The 13,840-nt window shown below is 44.3% G+C and overlaps 1 protein-coding gene across 9 annotated transcripts in view; it reads right to left on the minus strand.

Moving 5' to 3' along the window:
* Positions 1–13,840, minus strand: part of HMBOX1 (homeobox containing 1) — a 104,850-nt gene that overhangs the window by 37,670 nt on the left and 53,340 nt on the right. For all 9 annotated transcript variants that reach the window (XM_053939049.1, XM_053939043.1, XM_053939045.1 and 6 more), the window contains 2 exons: positions 8,628–9,107; positions 6,461–6,546 (listed from right to left, as the gene is read on the minus strand). In XM_053939049.1, coding sequence (XP_053795024.1) covers positions 6,461–6,546; positions 8,628–9,107 — 566 coding nt within the window. The remainder of the gene's footprint in view (positions 1–6,460; positions 6,547–8,627; positions 9,108–13,840) is intronic.

Here is a 13,840-nt window from a genome sequence, read left to right on the forward strand (position 1 = left end):
ACGGTCCACTTACACTTATTGCAGTGAATATGTGTGTGTTGAGTGTTTGGATAACAACCTAAGATACAAACACTAAGCACTGGTAGATAAAAATTATAAATAGAGATTAAATGTCTGCCATAAGTGGAAAACCTGAACCCTGCTCAAGAGGCTGCCTGACACTGTCACATGTGGCACAGATGTCACCACTCCAGACAATGTGCTCGAGGTTAAAGCACAGCAGCAGGAGCCAAAAAACTCAAGCTGGGTCTTGCCATGTCCACTTTCATGGAATCACATTAAAATTTGAGTTGGAAAGACCTTTAAAGGTCATCTAGTCCAACACCCCCTGCAATGAGCTGGGACATCTTCACCTGGATCACGTTGTTCAGAGCCCTGTCCAACCTGACCTTGAATGTTTCCAGGGATGGGGCAGACACCAACTTCCTGACCAACCTGTGCCATCTTCATTGTAAAAAGCTGCTTTCCACAAATTATGCACTGTCCCAATGTCCTGAACTGCATCAAAGTTCTCCCAAACAGAGCTGGATCTGAGCTGGGGTCCTTTTGTGGCTGTCGTTTAGCCACAGCAGCTGAGCCTCTGACCTCACAGCTCATAAAGCTGCTTCTGTAAAATGTTTTTAAGGCATAAAATTTATCTGTACCTCAACGAGGTTTACAAGCCCCAAAACCATATCCTAACAGCTTGACCAACCCAAGGTCACAGGCAAAGTCTTTCAGAAGAACTCACACAGGATTTCCCAGATGGCAGTGCTGTGTGATCCAAACCCATTCTTAACTCCTTTCCTTGTAAAGAAACAAATCCCCCAAGTTGCAATGTCACAGTTTCTTGCATCTCAAGTGGGTTTCACACAGTTGACTTACAGGACAATGACCCCCAGGACCCTCCTGTCACGTTGTCTCTATTCATACTCAGCTTTAAGGAATTGCTCTGGCAGGAAAAAAGAAATCATCCTGCTGCCAGAAGCAATTGATGAAATAACTTCTCTGGAGTAGTGAAAATCCAGCTATGCTGAAGAAATTCACTCTCCAAGTGAGGTAGGGATCTCAAGGAGGACTGTGGTACTCCAGGCTCAGCTTCAGCAGGGCCAGGAACACATCTGGTTATGGACACCAGCAGTTTTCTCACAGAAAATACTGAAGGAAAGTGGTATCCACAAAGGATTGTTGCAATTCAGATGCTGACTGCTTGTGTCACACTCACTCCTTCCTTCCCACAGCAGGTCACACTTCCCAGTGATAAACACACCAGTCTGTGCTCACTCCCCTGGCCAGCCCTGCTGTCTCCTACACAACTGATTAGGGGAGAGTTTCCCCTCCAAATACATAAAATAAATGGCAAAATACATCACCAAGAGAAAGCCACTGCTATGTGCAGCTCAAACCTGCTCATAGCCCTCAACTCTGCTACTCATCAAGTCTTTGGGAACTGGTTTTCACCTTCACTGATAGATTTGTTCAGCGGCTCTGCTTTGCATTTCTTTAATGTTTCTTTCAGGAGAGGTTTTCAGAAGCACCTGAAATACGTCAGAGCTGGAGAAGAACGTTAACTGACTGTGTTTTAATTCTTCACTTTGTAAGCAAAGTCCCAGATTCAGAGAACAAGTGCTTGCAAAGGACATCTATCAATTTAAGAGATTAGCAAAGCTTGTTTACAGAAAACCTGCAAAGATCAAAATCATAAAAAAAACAAACCCCTGTGTTGTCATGAGTATTAAAAAAAAAAAAAAGCAGGAAGGAAAATGCTTCTCAAAATGCAGTTTCATGCCATTTGAGATGATCAATAACTCAGGAATTTTCTGAATTCTCTTCACAGTGGAACTAGTTAAGTTTCCCTGTGTGTTGGCATTTGCTCAGCATCCCTGTGTGTGGGTTCCAAACCCGTGGGGATTTTATTTGTTCCAGCAGTGCTCCAAGGCTGCCCTCCACTGCACTGTGTTTAGCATAATCTAAAGCCAAGTTTTGGAGATCTCCTATCAATTAAGGCAGAGACAGCAGGACAGGGCTGGGTTGTACAAGTGAAATAATTGGGAAGGGTAGCAGAACTGCACCCTGGAAAGCTCTCTGTGTATTTAAAAACAACCCAAAAAATGACTTCTGCATTTTACTGTTGATGGGTTTGGGTTTTTTTTTAATGGTGGTTTGCTTTTTATGCTTTTAAGAACTGAGAAAAATGAATTGAAATTTCTGCTCTGTAACTTCAGGAGAATAAAGGTGGTTTTTTTATTCCTTCACTCCCTATGTGTAAAAAACAGGAAAGGCAGTATTTCCAAACCTTGCAGAGGCATCATCCATCAAACCACTTTAGCCCATCTGCAGAGGGCTCATCCCTGTGCTCTCCTCCCTCTCTCCTTTACTGTAGAACAGAAACACATCAGTTCCTGAAAATATTTCCTCACCCTCCATCTAACTTTGGAAGCTCAGACAGCATCTCTGAGAGACGTTTACATTTCTCTCTTCATCCTCTGCCCTCTGACCATAACCTGGTGCCCAAGTACAATTCTTGTGGCAATTGAAGCAAATTCCAACACACGACTTCAAATTGTATTTGATAGAAATTTGGCAGCTCACCTGCCCCACGTGGGGCTGAACCCCCAGCCCCGAGCAGGCTGCAGTGATGTTAAAAGGAGCTCCAAACACCAGGATAGGAAATTCTGCAGGAACTATTATTAGCTCCTGTTTATACTGTAATTTTTCTTATCAGTAGGAGATTATTTATACAGAGCCCAACCCAAGTGCTTCTTGTTTATCTTATTACAGACACCATTAAAAAAGTTTCTATAAAAAGCAGCTCCTGTTTTTAGGACCAGCACTAGTAAGTGTTATGCTAAGTTTTTGCTTCTTATCAATCATCCTTTATTTTCAAGTCACTTTTTAATACCCTGTTACTATTTTCCAACCTGCCCTGTCCTCTCCATACACCAGGCAGCCCTGTAGAATGTCTTCCAGGTTTAATTTTTCCTGTCAGATTCATTATCTAAATGACTTTCAGAGTTTCTGGTAATTTTATAAGGATTAAGAGAGCCTCAACATTTTTCTTTGCAAAGTCAGCTGCAAAGCTGACTAACCCTCACCTCTGTGTTCCTCTCTCCTGCATCCTCCCTCTCCATCACTTGCCTTGTGTTACAGCAGGAAAAACAAGAGGAAAAGCTGTTTACTGATGCAGAACTGCTCTGTAGGACTATGGATCCTCTAAGTGCTTTGCAAGGTTAAAATTAAGATGGGAAAAAGGAGAAATGTGTTTCTTAGTGAAGGTGTGGTTTGAAGAATTATCAAAATTAGGCAAAAGGAGGTTTCGAGGGGTCACAGTTGCAATAGAGGTTTCTGCACCAAGGACAGAACATGGCAAGTTACAGAATGGGATAAATAAGGTCATAAGGACAGGGGAAACAGAGAATTGGTAGAGGTTGTAAGGAAAAGTTGCCAGCAGAGGTAGCCAAGCCAAGCCACTCTCCTGGACAGAAACAGTCATAAATTTTTCATTTCTTTCTTGCCTCTTCCCAGGGCATAAGGGATGAAGACTAAAAGCCAATTTTTCTGCTTTCCTCTTGTACAAGTAACTTTTTACAAAAAATCTTTATCTGTAAGACAAAGGCTGTAAATCCTGAGTGATGCCATTTGGGATCATACACTCTGCAAAGCCTCTGCCTATGCAAACTGGTTTTTTACTGAACCAGAAGTGGTTTCCAGACATTCCTTGGGAGTCTCTTCCCCAGCTGAAAGGGATGTTGGAGGCATCTGAAGAATACTCCAAGTCATCCAGCATTCGTCAGGCTGAGACAGCTCTGGAAGGGAGAGCCCTGGGATGCTGTGCTCCGGATCTCTGTCCTGAGCTATTTCAATCACCCCTCACCACTCCCTGCTTTTGAGAGGAAGCTGATGTTTCTCCCTGCTAGAGCTGAGCACACTCTTTAATCTGGCCCTTCCAAACATCTCTTTGAGATTTACCATTTCCCTCAGATAAGCCATTACTATGCACTTAGGAGTGGCATGTAAGTGCTACACATCTGCTTACACAAGGCTGGGGATTGATTTAAAATGAATCAGCTCCCACCAAGCACAGGGAGGATGACTGAGATGCAAAAATGTACTGGTTTCCCATGGATTTGGCTGAAAAAACAAGATAATAACACAGTGCCTTCAGCTCAGCCCTCATTCTGTCCCACTGATGCCCTGCAGGATTTCTCTGGTCCCTCTGTGAGCACACTGTGGATCCCCCTTGTGCTGCACAGGAGGGTTGAGTGGGAAGGGTGTGAAATCCAGTTAGCCACGTCTCAAGTGGATGGTTGGTGTCATTTACTCACAGGAGGAAACAATGAGAGCTCCCAAAAGCTAAATGCCAACTTAGTGCCCACTGAAATCCAAGAGAACAGGTTCAGGATGGAAGGAGGGAAAGGTTCAGGTAGGAAGAGATTGGTCTTGCTTTACCTACAGCTTCTTGAAGGGTATCAAACATATGCACCAAGGGTTAATTATAATTATAATTAATCAGGTAATTATAATTAGATCCATTCCTTTCAGTGACACAGACTTGGATCTGTGTGGTGATTCTGATTCAACGACCCCACAACTGGCAGTCCCACTGACCAAAAAAAACCTCAAACATTGGCTTCTTTTGGAAAGACTCCTTTGGTGCAGTTTTCCTGTCTTTGCACTCCTTCTCTTGCAGGGGAAGCCAGCCTGACTTGCTGGGTGCTGTACAGAGGTTAATTCAGAGATGGGCTCTTCCAGGACTATAATCAGACAAGGAATGAACAAAAGCAGGAGAGTGACCCACTAACTACCAAAATTTAAGAGTTCAGGTACAATTGAAGCAGCTCAATTTATACATTAATTTTTGAAGTATTAGTGCTAACATCTGAAAAGGCCAATAATATCCCTTACATTTACACAAATTGTTAATCTCATGGTTTTCCAGATGAAACCGAGACCAGGGAAGGACAAGTCATTTCACCCAGGAACACAGAAGAGTTGGAGACATGGAAAGAATTCCTGGCTCTGTGGCTCAAGCACCAGTTTGTGCTTGCCCACCTCAACAGCTGCCATGTCTGCAAACCCACAGCTCCCAGACAGGTGGATTCCTATGACATTTCAAATCCTAGAAATATCATAAAAGAACAACTTTCCTCCTACTGCTTTGGCATTCCCAGACATCTAGGAACCTTAAAAACTATCTATTTCAAGATCTTTATCCAAGCTTGGGTTAAAAAGTTAACAAATCTTAGAGGTGTAACATGGGATTGAGCCTTCTGAATTTTATCACCAAGTCTTCATCCTAAAGGAAGGGCTGGAGAGAATCCAGGACAGGGACTGGAGCTGGGGAAGAGGCTGGAGCACCAGGAGGGGCTGAGGGAGCTGGGAAAGGGGCTCAGCCTGGAGAAAAGGAGGTTCAGGGGGGACCTTCTGGTTCTGCACAACTCCCTGACAGAAAACAAGGGACAGGATGAGAAGGAACAGCCTCAAGCTGTGCCAGGGCAGGTTCAGGTTGGATATTGGGAACAACTCCTGCCTGGAAAGGGCTGTCCAGCCCTGGCACAGCTGCCCAGAGCAGGGATGGAGTCCCTAATCCTGAAGGGATTTAAAAGCCACGTGGACGTGGCACCTGGGGACACAGATCAGTGGTGGCCTTGGCAGTGCTGGGAGAGTGATCAGACTCAATGGTCTTAGAGGGCTTTTCCAACCAAAATGATTCTGAGGCTGTTCCAGGCACGGCCTGTGTGCCTGGAAGGGAGAAATAACAACACCTCACCCCATAGAGGAGCAAAAGGACTTTGTTACCCTCTCTGTAAAGCTCTGGGAACACACCCAGGGAAGAAGTGGCACCACTGCAGTGAGTTCACCTGTCTGGATGTGACAGAGAAGGCTGAGGGCACCCAGAACTGCTGCTCCTTCCAGGAAAAACCTGAGCTGGTCTGGTCATCCCTCAACCTCTCTTCAGATTTTCATTCATTTTGACTCAAAGGATGGATAAAACTTCCAACTCTCATCCTCCAGCTCCTGGCTGCAGTGGTACCAGCTATATCTGTGTCTCCTGACTATTCATATACTTTTTAATATATAAATACACATTATCTCTCTCTCTCTCCATACCCAGAGATGCAGATCTGCATCTATTTGCCGCACTCCTCAACAACAATTTAAGAATTAAGGAAAACCGTTTTCATTTTAAGATAAGAACTTCAGGCTTTATTATAATGCTGTAAAATAAAATCTGCCAGCACAAGCCACAGGAAAAAAAAAAGTAAAAAAAAAAAAAAAAAAAAAGTGATTCACTGGGGAAGTTCCATGATGTGCAGGACAATGGGTCTTAAATCAAAGGCATACATTATCATGACTAAGCTGACAGATCTGCACTGCAATGCAGAAAGCCAAGTGATATTCCAACATCTGCATCATGCTCAGACAGGCAGTTCAGACACAGAGATTCCCAAAATGAGGAAAGGACTCCCCGAGCTCTTACCTGTTACCTGTGCAACAACTGCTTGGGAAATTCTCCGGTTGGCGAGGAAGGCTTTGATTTCCTCCTTTATCACACTGCTGTCCCTCCTACCAAAACAAAACAACAACAGGACACACAAAAAGAGGGACGAACCAAAGTGCACCTGCAAGATGCAAAATGCCTTCATTTCCTTTATTTAGGGGACAAGGAGTGGGGAAGGCTGGCATTAAAACAGCCCAAGTGCCTCAGTGCTGGACGCTTCTTTTAACAAGTGTCACGTTTGATCAAAGTACCATAGCAGGAGAATGGATGACTCATGTTCCATATAATTCATATTAGGTGCAGCACTGCCATATGGAATGTACAAAGTTTCATTACATAGGGATGAATAAATCTCTCATACCAGCATAAAAACCTCACTCATAAAAATGAGGCAGAAAAATAAAAAATAAAGGATAGCAGGGGCTGCATGGTTAGTTGCCCAAATGAATATGCATATACCAACCTCCTCCAGCATCCCAAGGAAAAGATCCAAAATTTTGCAGCCTCTGTCCTCACACCTTAGTCCCCTACTTAGTCCCGAGCTTGCACTGAATGCACTGAGCTTTTTGTATCATTTTTCCAAGGTCTGCACAGGTAGTTCAGAAGGGGCTAAAACTGCTAAAAAGCAAATAAATTGAAGGCTGCACATGTACTGTGATATGCAGCAGATTTCAATTGCAATAAGCACATGCCTTGCCCCTCCTCTTCCTCTCTCCCTTCCTGAGAAGGGCAGGCAATTAAACCCAACCTTTATTAGGCCTTATGAGACATTTCCCTTCCCTTCCCCTTCTCCCCTCCTGCCCCAGCTGCATTGAAGGCAGACTCAAGCTTGCAAACGTAAATGCAAAATGAATGTTGTGCTGTGGGTTCATTTTTATTTCTGTACCCAACACTCATCATCCACATGCCTGCAAACACAAGCAATTTCAGTTTAAGTAAGCACTAAAAGCATTACCTGAGACTCACTGCACAGGAACCCAAACCTCAGCCATGGGAACTTGGCACTCTGCTGTACCCACCCCCTTCCTGCACAATTCCATCATCCTGCAGCCGACAGCAAATGAGGTTGATCGGCTTTTCTTACTGCTCATCTCTAATCCTCTCCCCCAAAAGCCACATCTTTCCCTGAAATCTCCAAACTGCTTCCAACACATTTCCATTCTGGAGCTTGTGGACTCCAGTCCTCCCACAGGTACTTCAGGAATGGTACTTCAGTTTTGGGGGGAAAAAAGAATAAATTCCAACATTATGACCAAAATTGTTTTGAGACATTTGGCCTTTCCTCTTATTTCTTTGTGCTCTCAAAGCCCACTGACTGACTTTCATCCTCAGGAATATAATCCCCTCCTTTCATCTTTGCCATAATGCTGAAAAGAAAGCTGCTAAAAGTAAAGGAAGGTCAGCCCTGGAAAAAAAAAAAAAACACCCCAACAACTCTCAGAGAAAACTTCTGCTTCTTCTTTATTATTTGTATTTTCCTCCATCACTCTGCAAATCCCTGCCACAAACTATAAACAAACAACATGTATCCCCTCCAGATCCCATTGGAAAGCAATCCAAGTTGGATTCCCTACTCTCCCTCTATATGGAAGGAACTACAATTGGTGTGAAATAGTGGAGTAGAAGTCATGTGAATTGATATTTAATCAGAATCCTGAATAAAAGTAAGGTGGAAAACGAGTGCTCCAACATCAATCCCAATTTTTTGGTACAGCACTGGAAAAATTATTTCAACAGTCAGACTGTGGGACACTCACACAGGGCCAGGGGCTGCCTCCACAAGGCAGGTGAGAGGTTCTGGGATGGTGACCCTTGGAGCACTGGCAGGAACAACTGCCTGAAGCAGCTCCTGCTCTCCTGATCATCATCAAATCCTCATGGAACGTGTGGGTTGGAAGAGACATTTCAGGTCATTTAGCCCAAATCTACTGTAATATGCAAGGGTATCTTCAACTAGATCAGGCTGCTCAGAGCTCTGTCCCACCTGACCTTGAATGTTTCCTGGGATGGGACACCCACCACCTCCCTGGACAACCTGTGCCAGCGTTTTACCACCCTACAATCCCTATTTGAGCAACTTTCCAACGCATCCATTCCTGCTGAGGCACTTCTCACCTCCATACTTTTTACAGAGACCTTCACTCACCTCATCAGCTCCTCCACTTTGTCATCGATGTCCAAGTCCTCCTCGGAAGCCTCGAAGCTGTAGGACCTCTGGGCCAGGCTGTTGGCCAGGGGGTAGCGGGTGGGCGACATCTTCCCGTTGAAGGCAGACAACCTCTCGTTACTCTCCCTCCCATTCTGATTCGTAGTGCAAGGCTGTGGGGAGGTGTCGTAACTGTTGCTCGGGGACGGGGACATCCCGGAGTGCTGGGTCTGCGTGGAAGCCGTGGCCGTCGAGGAAGACGCTGGGACGTTGTTGGTGCTGTTGCCGTAGGAGCCGCCTCCGTAGCCAGACCTTCTCCCGAATTTGTCGCTATGCTCTTGGTCCAGGCGGTCCAAGGTTTCCAGGGCGTGCAGGATCTCATGCCTGGTCATTCCCGTGCGTCTCAGGCGCTGCAGGAGGTCGATCTGCTCTATGGTGAATCTTGGCTCGTCTGTGTAGTGAGACATGGTTTCCAGCAGGCTGGAAATGAGGTAAAATACAAAATACTTCAGTTCAATAGTTCTACGTGGCACATGGAAAGTACTTTATAAATTCTGGTGCAAAACTTTAAGGCACACACATACACACGGCAGCTCCAAAATCCACCTCCAAACAACCTCAGCCAGATACCTGCCATGAATGCCAATCTCACTACAGGGTTCACTTTCCTTGCAGCGCTCCAACAGCATTTCAGACCTCTCCTGACGTTCCCCACACCTGCACCAACCCTGCAGTTTGTGCCCTTTTGTTTTTGATAAACCACTGCTACAGAGACTGTGGTTGCTCAGTAATTAAGGTTGCAACTTGATCCCAGACAAAATTTTGCCCAGTGTTAAGTACCCACCAGACAGGAATCTCAGATTTCTGTGGTGGCCACAGATCTGAGTTTTTCTGGACAAGTTTTCACCAGTTATGACATACCATTTATGAATGTCAACTCTTTCAAATCTTAACTACAAAGAGTTTGAGTTGCCCTAACTTTTGTTGCTACCTTGAAAAAAAAAAAAGATAAAAACACATCCAGTGGAAATTCTAGTGGCCTGTAGGACCCAGGTTGATTTGACTGAAGTTGGATTTCTGAAGTTAGGAACTTTTGAACCTGGAATGTTGTCACAGATTGCCTGCCCTGACAAGGAAAGTGCAGCACATCCAATTACTCCTGAGCTTTCATTTAAAGAAATAAGTCTTCAGCTTTTTCCTCTCCAAAGACTGGCTTCTCAGGTAACTCGACCATCCTGGTGGCTCAACAAAATAATTTTTAACTCTTAAACTTCCCAAGGTGCCACAACAATGAATATTATTTGCTGCAAAGCCCAGAACTGAAAAAAATCATAGTATGCTCCCTTAATTGCGCTTCTTTCCTAATTCTCCTGGCTACAGATCCAAATGTCACACAAACAACAAGATCTCCTCCTTCAGAACTCTAGATCTTGAGAAGAAGGGATGGCAGATGGAGGCCAGGCAGAACTTGGCAAGCAGAATACGGCATTTTCCATCCTTCTCAGGAATCTTCTCGTGAGTCAAGGGTTTATTACCATCCTGCAGGAGAGCAGGGTGAAGAGATCACTCAAACTCCAGGAGACGTGACAGAGCTGATGTACAATCCCTGCGAGCCAAAGCAAATCACAGCTGAGGGAAAGTCAAGGAAGAATTCCAAGGACCCTGTGAGAGCCAGGAGAGGGACGATAGCTGTCAGGCTGAGAGACTTTCCAGGGACAGGGTTGCCTATTCCTCCCCACAAATTTTGAGGATGACTCCTCATGTCCATTTCTGCCCTGGCACAGAGAAGCTCCCAACAGGAGTCATGGAATGACTCGAGATCCATAGTTCGGGCTGAAGAACAACACTGAGAACTAGCTTGTTGGAGTAGAGCTGAAGTAGAGCTGTAAAGACAAAACCAGGATGCACAAATCCACAAAAATGGCACTTGCAGCCTGGGAAATACAGAAATGAGAAGAAAATTTCACCTTTGCCCTCATCCAGCAACTACTGAGCTCCTTACATTGTTTTGTGGGAGAAGGAAGCAGGAGGACAGTGCAAGGGGATGACTCCCATCCAAGAAAATGCCTGTGTGAGAAGACAGACGTTCTGCATCCACATCAGTGCTTCAGCCCAACGGGAATGTGCTGTCCTCCAGAAAACTGATTACTGGAAACGTCCAGGCCATTTAAAATTTTCCAAGACAAGCACCCAGACTGTTGAACCAGAGGAGGGCACGGCAGGCAATGCAGCAGTCGACCTGCAACTGACTGGAATTGTAACAACCACAATTTGGGAAGTGGCATCCCAGCCTGAGACCTTCAGAGCTTGACGGGGAGCATTTGGAAGCAGACGCTGTGTTCTAGATTTGGCCTCTGGGGGAGGAAGGGCTGCTCCATCCTCCTCTCCCAGCTTTGGGAGAAGTGTCACACGGACTTACTGACTCATCACAGCCAGCTCCGAGCAGCAGCGTTTTCAAACAGAAAATCTCTTTAAACATTGGGCCTTGAGGTGGTTTTCACTGGAGATGCCAGCTCACCCTTCCTCAGGGCAACACCTGGTTTGGGCATTTCTTACCAGTGTTTCTAATGTCACCATTTCCCAGATCATTTATCTGTCAATACCAAGTTTCATGTGCTCAAGTTCTTTGTTTGAACTGGAGAATTTAATGAGCCAGAGCCTCCAACCAGAATTACCTCCACTCGAAATTCCTACTTTACAGACTCTTCAACATTTAATACTAAAGCATACTTTAAATTATTTAATCGTCCATTTATCACAGACACAAAAACCTAGAACTTTTGTCCTTGTAGCCCTGTGAACTAAGAAGCTCCCATCTGACAAAAGCAAGACTTTCCAGATGGCTTCAAGAATGTCAAGCAACACAGAATCATGGAATTACAGAATGGCAATTGAAAGGGGCTGTAAAATCATTTCATTCCACCCCCTGCCATGGGCACAGACACCTTCCACTATCCCAGCCTGTCCAGCCTGGCCTTGGGACACTTCCAGGGATGGAGCAGCCACAGCTTCTCTGGGCAACCTGTTCCAGGGCCTGTTCCTACAGCAGCTGGTGGCCATGGCCAGCGATTCTCTCTAAAATTTGGGTATCATTCCTAATTTGTCTAAAGTGCCAGGGCTCAGCTCCTGGATCTGGGTGCCCAGGCCAAATTAATCTCATTTAGTGAATTACACACAATGATTTGGTGAATCCTAAGTGTCCTTTAGTGAATTCCAGTTAACGAAGTGCAGAGCTCTCAGATGGGCAGGGGTTGACCTCCCGTCGCTTGTGGCCATACGAAAGAGCTCTGGCTTCAATTTGTCCCTCTTTGACACAGCTGAGCTTGTGCAGGAATTTCAGTTCACAGGGATGAAAAGGCTGCTGGGCAAGGCCACCCTCTGCCCCAGGAATAAAATATTCAATGATTTCCAGCTTATATTCTGGAGTCCTGTTCATCAGTGGACTTCAAAGCCTGGCAGAAACTAATGAAAGAGTAGCAAACCTAATGTCAAATTAACTCCATGATACTGTGTTTAACACAACCACTGGAAAAGTGTGGACAACTTAAAACAAAAAAAAAAAAAATCAAACCAAACTAAAATCAATTATCTGCTTGTCTGTCCATGCAAAGAATTTTTCCAGCCCTCCAAAACTTTTAAGGCAACTTCTGGGTAATTTTTAAGAGGTAAGAACACCGAAATTAGAGTATCTCCCCGCTGGTCTCACTGATGTCATACAGAGATGCCCAAAGTGCCTTGTTTATATTTGTACACTCAGCAGATATTGCACTGACACATCTCATTGGTCTTCTTGATCTGGAACTCCTGTTCCCATCTTCACGTGCTTTTCTACACAGCCATGAGATCTAGAAATAATGCTCCTGAGGGACTTCTATGATTGAAAACAGCTGCAGGAACTTGGAATTTTCCATTAAAACCCCAAAACAAATATTGCAAAATGTGGTCTTATTGAACATGTTCCAACATTGCCAACTATCCACAACTTTTTAATGAATAACTACAGCAAGCGTTATTTCGAACTGTTACTTGAGCAGGGCTTTGGTTATTTTCCCTTTTTAAAATATTTTAATAAACTTATTCTGTTTAAATATCAATTTACAAAGCAGTTAATTAAATCAACCATTTCAGAATCACCTAATTTCATTCACCTCATTAACGAGTGAATATTCTCCACCACTTCATCCCCCCCACACTGCAGTAAGAGCCTCTTATCCTCCTGCACTCCTCTGGCTACCTGTAATTCAATTTATTTCCCCCTCTTTTTCCTTGTGAAATACAATCAACTGCAAAAGTAGCAAGGAATAAAATAAGACAGAGACAAGCAGAATGATTGGGGGTATAGGAGAAAATCAAGATGGAAAATACTTTTCCTGAGAACAGGACTGTGGACTGACTTTCCTGTAGGCAAACTTTGCTGCCTGTGTAGCAAAATATCCTCTACATCCCATGCTTTGTCTGCTATCAATACTTTCACCACTGACAATGGGCTGTCGAATTTCCTTGTGGAGGCACCCAAAAAAGAGAGATAACCAAGGAAGAACAGTTGTGTATTTTTCTCTTTGAAATTTTGCAGATTTCTAATTAAGCTCAAAAGTAAAAGTGACTGATTTTTTAACAACTGAATCTTGCCCTTTAAGACAAAGTTTCTTTAGGTTCTGGCAGAAAAAAATGTAAGTAGCCTAAAATATCAAACTTATTTACATTCCTTACACTAAGTTGGCAATCATCCCCAGAAAGGTGGTCCAATTGTACCATTCTAAAGCATTAAAACTTCATGCTCATCTTTCACGGCTCATCTGAAAGCAACCTGAGGTACCTGAATATCAGACTGAAGGGAGAACTCTAAGGAGGTAAATAAAAAACTTCTAATTTATTTTCCAGCCCAAACCCGCAGCTATAAAATATCCAGCAGGTCCCAACCAGCCCAATGCAGCAGCACTCCTCCCTTTCTAAGGGGACTTTGTGGCGTGGAGGCTGTTCAGGGGCTGCTCTCACCAGCATTGCCTGTCCTTCTCATTCCATCAAGATTTATTTAAACTCTTTTTTTTTTAATGAATTTCACCCTTTGGATGTGGGTGCAGAGTCCCCAGTTTGACTCTTCTGATCTCCAGTGGGGATACGTGGCCAGAGTGCTCTCTTCCCTTATTTTCCTGCACTGCATAGAGAAAAGTAAGGAAAAACACATCAAGGGTTTCTCACCTACTCTCACAGCC

This window comes from Vidua chalybeata, chromosome 3, assembly GCF_026979565.1.
Source record: "Vidua chalybeata isolate OUT-0048 chromosome 3, bVidCha1 merged haplotype, whole genome shotgun sequence".
Taxonomy (NCBI): domain Eukaryota; kingdom Metazoa; phylum Chordata; class Aves; order Passeriformes; family Viduidae; genus Vidua; species Vidua chalybeata.